Genomic DNA, 10,465 nt, shown 5'->3' on the forward strand with positions numbered 1-10,465 from the left:
GATCGGAGACAGTTTCATGACTTTTTTCTGAAGAATGGATGTAAACACACATTTAGTTTGTCGTAAACGTCGTCGTAAATCGTCAGGTTAGCTTCCGGTTGGGCATGAGCACACACAAATATTAAGGTAACCTACCTTCTTAATTTGCCATTTAGCAATACAGTTCAGCGTACCTTTTGACATATTGAAAAGAATATCTATATTAATAGAGATAATACGATCAGAAACCTAGTTATATTTCGATTGCATAATGTTGCCTGCAAAATTTAGCTTTGTTTCCAGATCTGATTTAAGTGTTACAAAAGAGGTATGAAATTTTACATTCAGTGCCGTCTCTTGCTTGTAACTTTTTTTAAATCGAACATAGTCTCCAAGAGCTACTTTATAACTTAAAAAGTTTTTCCAAATATGTACAATGAACAAAGATAATAACCTTTAAGCGTGTTGATATCCCTATATATATATAGCGTTCCAATATTAAATGTCAGTATGCAGGACGTTTTATAGCGTTTATACAGTCAAACTAGCCTGAACATTAGCAAAATTGTCTGTTACACACACACTTTTTAAGAACTCCATCAAGCTGATCTAAAAGGATCGTACTTTCTTTAAACGAAGCTACGTTTACAGTTCCAAAGACAATTGTTCAAAATATTCTCGCCTTCGTCAAAATATTATTTCATCCAAATTTCTTTTTGTGTGTGTGTGTGTGTGTGTGTGTGAACATGTGTATATTGTAGCCAAGAAAGATACTTGTACCTATAGTTTTAACATATTTTTTTTTGTTTAATATGCAAAATGAATGTGTTTAAATTTTCGAAATATTTTCTTTAGACTTTCACTAAAATACATTCTTTTGTCCTTATTCATTTACGTTCTAGATGATAATTCCTATTCCCGCAAGTTACTACATACGTTAGGAAACAAAACTTCATTTTCACAAAGGAAATGCATGTGGTAAACGCATTTGCTTAAGTTTACATCGAGTTCAAAACCGTTCTGCAACCCTTGTAATTAAATGACTTTTGCATATTTTTCTGTTGAATTGCACATGCCATTACTTGTTCTGCTTGTAGAAAATAACGTAATCGCGCCATTGGATAACCTTGCTGTGCAGTTCGCGAAATCGAGAATTGTATGTATAACGGTGTCGAACCTATGTCGAACAAATGACGAGAGACCTTGGTACTGACAGCGTCCAAACTCAATGTTATCAGACCCTCACTTTCAGTGGTTCGTTTTCTTCCTGTGCTTGGACTCAGTATACACATTTGTACATTTACAGAATTCCTCTTTTAGCAAGTGCTAGGGGCGTGAATGATGCTAATAGTTCATTACCTCTAATGAAAAGACTGAATCAAACCGAGTCTGCTATGTTAACTTGGTTGCGTTCTATGCTTCCAAAGACCATTTCACTGACATTTTTAACTATTACAACAGCAATGTTCAAGTGTCATGCAGCGACTGTAAAAAGTCTCCCCGTACGTGGACTCAATGTTGTTATGTTTCCATATGTGATCATTTATGGAGCTCATTCCTTCGTGCAATAATAGAATTCGATTAAACCGGTGCTATAGTGCGTGAGGGGTGATGCCCACTTCCATACCTCTCATGACCCGACTCAATCAAACGAGTCTGCTACCATGTTTTCTTGGTTATGGTCTATGCTTCCAATGACTATTTCGTAGTCATTTGATCTGTTCCATTGTTCGCGATCTTGACAAAAACACAAAATTCAGAGGCAAAGGTCTCTCGAGATATTCTTTATTCAAGTGAAAGAAGAGTTTTACCCGATACATTATATCTCAAAAATTCGTCTCTTTGAGAACATGTATACATATATCTATACAGCAGGAGCGTAAACTAAAGTCCAAATAACAAGGTTGTCGGAACGCAAGAAAAATTATGCAACCTTGATCAAAGGGCATATCTTGCATAAGAAAGGATCTGCACATTAATCACACAGAAGAGTACTTCAGCGTTACCTTAGTGCCGTGCCAGGTGTACTTCAATTTACAGAATTGTCATCAGTTAAATTTGAATGAGTAGACTAAAATCCGACATAAATCCAAGTGCCTTTATAAGCGGCATGGACATGATATTGCGCGTAGTCACTTAATGGTACAAACGAAGCTTGTTTAATGATACACTTTTTAAGTTTATACCCAGAATGATACATTTTATAGTTAAAATGTGGAAAGATGTATTGAAAAAAAATATGTATTGACAAGCGTCATTATATGAGTTTTTATCATGTTGTGGTATAATAAATATAACAGCTATATAAACAGACATTTGACTACATTTCAAATCATTACAATTAAAACATGGTATGACTCATATAATAGTGTCTGTGTACTGGAACAGTATTAGATTTGTTTATTCTCTACTCATTTTTTTATATCTATATATGAATACTTCTGTTCTTGTATGTTAACGCTTATTGTTTTTTCAGTTGTATAGGTGTTTTGAGATTGTTAAATTTAGGCGCCGTTAACCGCTAATTCATCACAATAGTTACTTCCCTTTGATAAAGTACGCCATTTGTATACGTTTACGCGCTTCTCAGCGCCTTCTAATTACCAGTGTTTTTAGCAGCCTTTTGCGTAAGTTATACGCTATTTCTTATCGTATGAGCTGTATATTTATGTATTCTAGTTTTCTAATAATGCTGTTCAGAAATCTGTTCATCGTAGAACCTGTTATTTTCAATTTTATTTTTGGACGGTCTAAATTCCGTACATTTCCGTTAAGATACCGTATTCTGAAATAGTATCAGGCACTACACCACTAAATATTTTCCATCATGTAAGCTTTTCAAGTTTTCTTCCTCAGTTTTAGGGAAATGCCTATGTCATTTTATTTGCTGAAAGTACAGTATTACTTTTATTATTTTGCAGTTACCTATGAAGATGCATGAATTCTTACGTCGAGGTTTACAATAAAATCGAAGCAAAGATTTGTTTTCTTAGACGTTGTCTATCTGTCGGCTAAGGGCAGAATAGTAAGAATTCATACTTCAGAAGAGTGACATGTCTACAGCTGAGCAAGCAGGAGCTAAAAAGGACCTTCAACACGAAAAACGAATCAGAACTTTGACAGATAAAGGCATGGAGGAATTCAATATAAAAGTCAAGTCATATAATGAGAAGATACAGCAGACTTGGTCTACAGTGCAGATAGAATTAGACAACTCGTTTGCTCTAGATAATGATAAAACTATTCTAAGACAGGCTGAACAATCAATTCGTCATAAATATGAAGAGTATCAAATTGTTTGCAAGGAGTATGTTGGCTTCCTTGAAGCAACGCGTTCTAATGAAAGCAACCGTTTAGTTCAAGAACATTTGAAAAAGGAAACAGTGAATTACAATAGGATACGCAAATTTAGAGGCGAGATGCTTGAAAATACTTGAGAATGACAGTAGATCTATTCACTCAAGATCAAGCCGAAGTAGTGTCAGGTCAACAAGTTCAGTCTCTGTAAAAGCAAAATTGGAAGCAGCAAAAGCAAGAAGGACAGTGACACAAAAGGAATTTGAATTGAAAACCAAGCAAGCTTTATTACAAGAAGAATTAAGTGTAAACATTGCAAAAGCTGAAAGACGAGACAAGATCATTGAAGCAGAACTTTGTTTGTTGAAAGACGAGAAATTGGTTGCCGAAGCAACAGCAGAGAACAATGTGTACGAAACTTTAAGTGAGTGGCATGATTCAGAAAATGCTAGAATTTCAGTAGGCAATATTCCTCACACGATTGAACCGCCTATGCAAAGAACAAAGGATTACGTTATGAAACATTCCGTATCATCAGTTTCAGAGTTGTATGAAAATACTAATCAACATAATGAGCCTGAACCCTATGTGAATGCTCCTTATTATCATAGACCATCAACGTCAAGAGAATTGGACCTAGGAACTGAGTTTGGAAAATTTCTGGTGAAGAAAGACTTGCTTATGACTAGATTTACAAAATTTCAAGACAATCCAGTTGTGTATTCGGTGTGGAAAAACACTTTCATCAGTATCACTAAAGAATTAAATGTTACTCCTCAAGAGGAGATAGATTTGTTAATTAAATGGCTTGGGACAGAGTCGTCAAAACAGGCCTTGAACCTTCGTGCAGCCAATGCACATGATCCAGAAGGAGGACTCACAAAAATATGGCAAAGATTAGATGAACGTTATGGTGCTCCTGAACTTGTAGAAAGCACACTTCAGAAAAAGATCGCAAGCTTTCCACGAATTACTGTTAAAGATTACAAAAAACTGTATGATCTTAGTGATGTGTTGTCAGAAATAGAAAGTGTAAAAGAAAACACACAGTATTCCACACTACTGTCGTATTATGACTCTCCTATAGGTGTTAACCCTATCGTTTCTAAGTTACCGACACATCTCCAGAACAAATGGGCAGACAGAGCTAGGAAATACAAAGTATCTCAAGAAGTGACATTCCCACCATTCGCTTTCTTTGTCACTTTCATCAGAGAGATGTGTGCATTATTGAATGATCCAAGTTTTCAGTTTGATACATCTTTCACTAGAAGTATGAACAGAGAGGAAGTCTCACCGAGATCTATCCGCTATACGCCTATTGCAGCCAAGAAGACTGGAATACAGTCTGAGGAGAAGCCTAAATGTTTCTTCCATTCGTATACTTCATCGCATTCGCTAGACTAATGTAGGGAGTTCAAGAAAATGTCAATCGAAGAGAAAAGACAGTTTCTGAAAGAAAAGAACATTTGTTTCAGATGTTGCAAGTCGGACAAACATATGATTAAAGATTGTAAAGTGCCAATTAAGTGTGATGAATGTGGGAGTCAAAAGCACACATCTGTCTTACACATATTCAAACCTGTTAAGCCTAACGCTGAGCAGAACAACTCTGTCCCGGAGAAGGCAGCCAGTGATGGTAACTCCCAAACATTAAGCAACATCAGCTGTAAATGCTCACAGGTTTGTGATGACGCTTCTTTGAGTAAATCTTGTGCTAAAATTGTGAAAGTTCATGTCTATCACAAAGACAGACCGGAGGATAGGGTTTCAGTCTACGCGCTTATTGATGATCAGAGCAATAGATCACTAGCAAGTCCAGAATTTTTCGATTTTTTCAAAGGTGAGTGTAGCTTCCAAGAAATTACCTACTCACTTTCATCATGTGGTGGCAGCATAACAACGTCGGGTCGGACAGGCGAAGGCTTTGTTATAGAGAGTCTAGATGGCAGCACACATGAATTACCCTGTCTTACGGAATGCAACGAGATTCCTGATAACCGTGAAGAGATTCCAACACCAGACGTTGCCAATAAATATGTGCACTTGCGGAACATTTCCACATATATACCATCCCAGGACAAAGACTCACACATTCAGTTATTAATAGGTAGAGACATACCAGAAGTACATCACGTACATGAACAGATTATAGGACCGACTGGACCATATGCACAGAAATTAAGTCTTGGATGGGTTTTGATAGGTGAGACGTGCATCGGAAATGTCCACACACCTAACATGTCTGTAAAGGTGAATAAAACCTTCGTACATAAAAGTGGTAGACAGTCCATCTTTCCTGAATGTGAAAGCAAATTTAATCTAAAAGAAGGGAGTGATCAGTCAGGTAATATCGAGAAAGACATTTTTGTACGTACACGAGACGACAATAAGGTTGGCTTATCAGTTGAAGACAGGGAATTTTTTAACATAATGGACACTGAATTAAGAAAGGATGAAAATGGGCACTGGGTGGCGCCCCTACCATTCCGCACCCCAAGACAAGCTCTTCCAAACAATAGAGAAATGTCCTTAAAACGCGCATTGTACTTAGACTCGAGTCTTAGAAGAAACCCTACCAAGAGGCAACACTTTGAAACATTCATGAAAAAGGTTCTTGAATCTGGAGCTGCAGAAGTTGCTCCACCAGCAAAAGGTGAAGTGTGGTACTTGCCAATATTTGGGGTGTATCACCCTAAAAAGCCTGATAAAATAAGGGGTGTGTTTGATTCATCAGCGGTGTTCAAAGGTGTATCAATGAACAGTGTACTCTTACCTGGACCTAATTTGACAAACAGTTTGTTATGTATCCTACTGCGCTTCCGCAAAGATTGTTATGCTATCATGGCAGATGTAGAGCAGATGTTTTATTCATTTCTTGTCCGGGAAGATCACCGTGACTTTCTAAGGTTTTTCTGGTATCGTGAAAATGATACTAATCAAGAGCTGATCGAGTACCGCATGCGTGCTCATGTGTTTGGGAACAGTGCTTCACCCGCAGTTGCAGCGTATGGTCTGAGAAAGACAGCCGAGAATGCTGACGATGATGTCAAAGGTTTCATTAACGAAGATTTTTACGTTGACGATGGGCTCATTTCACTACCAGACGTAGATAAAGCAGTGAGTCTTATGCAGAGAACACAGGAGTGTCTGTCAGCATGCAATCTTCGGTTACATAAAATTGTTTCGAATAGCAGAGATGTCATGCGAGCCTTTCCAGGGGAAGACTTACAAAGTAATTTGAAGTCCTTAAACTTTGATGAAGATGTGCTACCCATTAACCAGAGCCTTGGTATGTTGTGGGATCTGAATACTGATACATTTAGGTTCAACGTCGACACACAACAAGAGCAGAATACAAGACGAGGTCTACTGTCCATACTAAATAGTGTATTTGACCCTCTCGGTTTTGTGTCGCCGGTCATTATTCATGGTAAAATTCTCATGAGAGAGATAACCTCTGGCAAAGACTGGGATGAACCACTTGAATCTGATCTTATATTGAAGTGGAAATCATGGACTGACACACTCGTTCTACTTAAAGAAGTGTCTATTCCTCGCATGTACGTATCCAACTCTCTCAGCACAGCCAAAAAGCCTGAACTACATATCTTCTCCGATGCGTCAGAGAAAGCTGTAAGTCCAGTTGCATACATTAGGCTAAGTGGTGAAGATGTTAGGTCTGTAGGCTTCGTCATGGGGAAAAGTAAGTTGGCACCTTCTCATGGGCACACGATACCTCGCCTCGAGCTGTGTGCTGCACTACTTGCTACAGAGGTAGGAGAAATTATTCTTCAAGCTCTACATGTTGTCTTTACAGCTGTGAAGTTTTACACAGACAGCAAAGTCGTGCTAGGATACATTAATAACAAAACACGGCGTTTCTATAACTATGTTAGTAATAGAGTACAAAGAATCTTGTTTCTCTCAAAAGCATCCCAATGGAGTTACGTTCACACCAAAGTAAACCCAGCAGATATTGGTAGTAGAGGTTGCTTATCAGTGGATCAGTTGAACAAATGGTTAAATGGACCAGAGATGTTGTAAAAGGCGAATGACGAAGCAGCAGAAGAATATCCACTTATTTCACCAAATGAAGACAAAGAAATCCGACAAGACGTAAATGTGAATAAAACTTGTGTCGTCAAAGATATTGCTGACAAGTTTGATTTATTTTCAAGTTGGCAGAAACTAGTGATAGCATTCTGCATCCTGAAAAAGGCAGTTAAGAACTTTAAGATGAGAAAGTGTACCAGAAGTCCTGAAACTAACCAATCCTTAATACAAGAGTCACTTAAAGATTCTGAGCAATTTATTGTGAAGGCTAGCCAGAACCAGTCATTCGGTGATGAAATAAGATGTCTTGCTGCTGGTAAACAAGTATGTCGTGACAGTCCAATCAGTTCCTTGAATCCCTATTTGGATGATGAAGGAGTCATTCGTGTTGGGGGCCGGCTTAATCAAAGCTGCCTTCCTAAGGAGTTGACAAACCCGATCTTATTGTCAGGTAAAGGCCATACAGCTAGTTTGATTGTACGTCACTTCCATGAAAAATGTAAACACCAAGGAAGATTACTTACAGAAGGATGTATCAGAACCAATGGATTTTGGATTGTAGGAGCAAAGAGGCTTATATCCAAGATAATACACCTTTGTGTCATTTGTCGAAAACTAAGAGGTAAAACAGAACACCAGATCATGACCGACTTACCGGTTGATAGACTTACACCAGGTCCGCCTTTCACATTTGTCGGTTTAGACGTATTTGGCCCCTGGGCAATTGTATCACGCAGAACCAGAGGTGGTATGGCGCAGTCAAAACGGTGGGCTTTGCTCTTGACGTGTATGACCACTCGCGCAGTACATATTGAAGTTTTGGAAGAAATGTCAAGTTCATCTTTCATAAATGCCTTGCGACGATTTATTGCCTTGAGGGGTAATGTGAAAGAATTTAGGTCTGACAGAGGTACCAACTTCGTTGGAGCAACCGAAGATCTAAAAGTCAATGTCATTAATGTTGAATGTGGCCCTGTGCCAAACTATTTTCGAGATTCAGGCGTCACATGGCGGTTTAACCCTCCCCACTCTTCCCATATGGGAGGAGTATGGGAAAGAATGATAGGCATGGCTAGAAGAATCCTAGATGGTATGTTACTTGGAGTGACTTCTAAAAATCTTACGCATGAGGTACTTACTACACTCATGGCGGAAGTAAGTGGTATTATTAACTCGAGACCTCTAGCACCAATTTCAAACGACCCAGACTGTCCCGTCATTCTCTCTCCGGCTATGTTACTTAATCAGAAAGTTCAGTGCGAGTCAACAGTTCCTTTCAACATCGATCAACGCGAAATGTATAGGAAGCAGTGGAAAATGGTTCAGGTTCTTTCTGACATGTTCTGGAAGCAGTGGAAAGATAGCTATATTCACGTACTTCAGTCAAGGAGAAAGTGGAAAATACCGCAACCTAGTGTTAAGAATGGGGACATTGTACTTCTCAGGGGAAACAATCTTCCAAGGAATGAATGGACAGTGGGAATAGTAGAAAACGCTATTGAAAGTGATAGTAACAAAAACGTTAGAAAGGCAGAAGTACGCGTGTGCAGAAATGGAAAGTGCACTAACTACACTCGCCCTGTCACAGAAATGGTTGTACTGGTTGATTAGACTGTGTATTCATTTTAATACTGGATTTAAACTTAGGACAGCTTTACCATTTGTCAATTATATGAACTGATTATATTGTAGTTACATATTTTCACTAAAACATATGGCATTTATAATTCATTATAAGACAGTAAAGTGTGAAGTTTCACAGGCCGGGAGTGTACTGGAACAGTATTAGATTTGTTTATTCTCTACTCATTTTTTATATCTATATATGAATACTTCTGTTCTTGTATGTTAACGCTTATTGTTTTTTCAGTTGTACAGGTGTTTTGAGATTGTTAAAATAAGGCGCCGTTAACCGCTAATTCATCACAATAGTTACTTCCCTTAGATAAAGTACGCCATTTGTATACGTTTACACGCTTCTCAGCGCCTTCTAATTACCAGTGTTTTTAGCAGCCTTTTGCGTAAGTTATACGCTATTTCTTATCGTATGAGCTGTATATAAATGCATTCTAGTTTTCTAATAATGCTGTTCAGAAATCTGTTCATCATACCACTAGTTCTATAAATAAACGTCGGACTTCAATATTTTACGATTTTGACATTTCATATAGTCCGACGTTTTATCGAAAGTATGAATTTCCTGTTAGAACTTTCCGCAAAAGTTCTTGCGGAAGGTTTTACAAGTTCACGGTAGAAGTGACTTGAAAGCGATAGCTAAATACCAACAACGGACAAAGAAACCTAATTTACACATCCATTGAACATACTGCCTTACTGAAGTTATTGAAGATCAGTCCGCACTTTGAAAATGAAATTTACATCCATTCACTTTCACAACACAACACGAACTGTCAAATCTTCTTTATTATAAAGATTAATTTTAGATGAAAAAATATTCTGACGGGCGGATTTGAAAAAAAAATGCGGCCCGTTACTAACGTATTGTCTATGTAGTATGCATATGTTTATAGTCGATGGGTGTAATCAGCATTTATTGGTTGTAATTTTATTAAAAGTTACTTAAATTAGTTGTAAAGTCGTATCAAAGCAGTTTAAAAGGCTAGTCCACCAGGCCCGTGTGAAGGATTTGATTGCTGGGGGGGGGGGGGGGGGGGGGGGGGGGCAACCTGGGGTGGGTGCGGGTTCGGGAGGGGTATCCCCTCCCGATTGTGAAATTTTTTTAATATGGCACATGAATAGATGCATTTTCCTGCTACCTGAAACACCTTTAAGGATGCATGAATGTATTATATATTTAAGGAAAAGTCTACTTTTTAATCATTTCATCAAGCCTTTTCAATGTATGTATGATTGTACAGTCACAGTGTATGGACTTATTTTTCTGTATGATATCCAGTTGAAAAAAAATGTTGAAGTTTTAAAATGATTATTAAGTAGACTAGCTCCTAGACTATGATGATTTTTATTTCACATTTCTATGATTTCATGTAGTGAACTGAGCCAGTCTATATACTATGTCCAATATTACAATTTTAACATCAGTCCTCTTAGAAAATCTCTAGAATAGACAGGCTTTTTGTCTCTATGAACATAAAAAAGAAAATAAATCATA

The 10,465-nt window shown here is 37.8% G+C and overlaps 3 protein-coding genes across 3 annotated transcripts in view; all 3 read left to right on the plus strand.

Annotated features, from left to right (window-relative positions):
- LOC123562195 (uncharacterized) overlaps nucleotides 1-2,910 on the plus strand; it is a 23,756-nt gene extending 20,846 nt beyond the window's left edge. The window contains exon 4 of the mRNA XM_053525718.1: nucleotides 2,901-2,910. Coding sequence (XP_053381693.1) covers nucleotides 2,901-2,910 — 10 coding nt within the window. The remainder of the gene's footprint in view (nucleotides 1-2,900) is intronic.
- On the plus strand, nucleotides 2,360-9,696 carry LOC123563931 (uncharacterized). Its single transcript, XM_045357104.2, has 2 exons — nucleotides 2,360-2,606; nucleotides 2,901-9,696. The coding sequence occupies exon 2, from the start codon at nucleotides 4,702-4,704 to the stop codon at nucleotides 7,321-7,323; it is 2,622 nt and encodes an 873-aa protein (XP_045213039.2). The 5' UTR covers nucleotides 2,360-2,606; nucleotides 2,901-4,701; the 3' UTR covers nucleotides 7,324-9,696.
- On the plus strand, nucleotides 7,516-8,943 carry LOC128549196 (uncharacterized). The gene has a single exon (XM_053525724.1). The coding sequence runs from the start codon at nucleotides 7,516-7,518 to the stop codon at nucleotides 8,941-8,943; it is 1,428 nt and encodes a 475-aa protein (XP_053381699.1).
- Nucleotides 9,697-10,465: the final 769 nt, after the last annotated feature.

Source organism: Mercenaria mercenaria, chromosome 2 (assembly GCF_021730395.1).
Source record: "Mercenaria mercenaria strain notata chromosome 2, MADL_Memer_1, whole genome shotgun sequence".
Classification (NCBI taxonomy): Eukaryota; Metazoa; Mollusca; class Bivalvia; order Venerida; family Veneridae; genus Mercenaria; species Mercenaria mercenaria.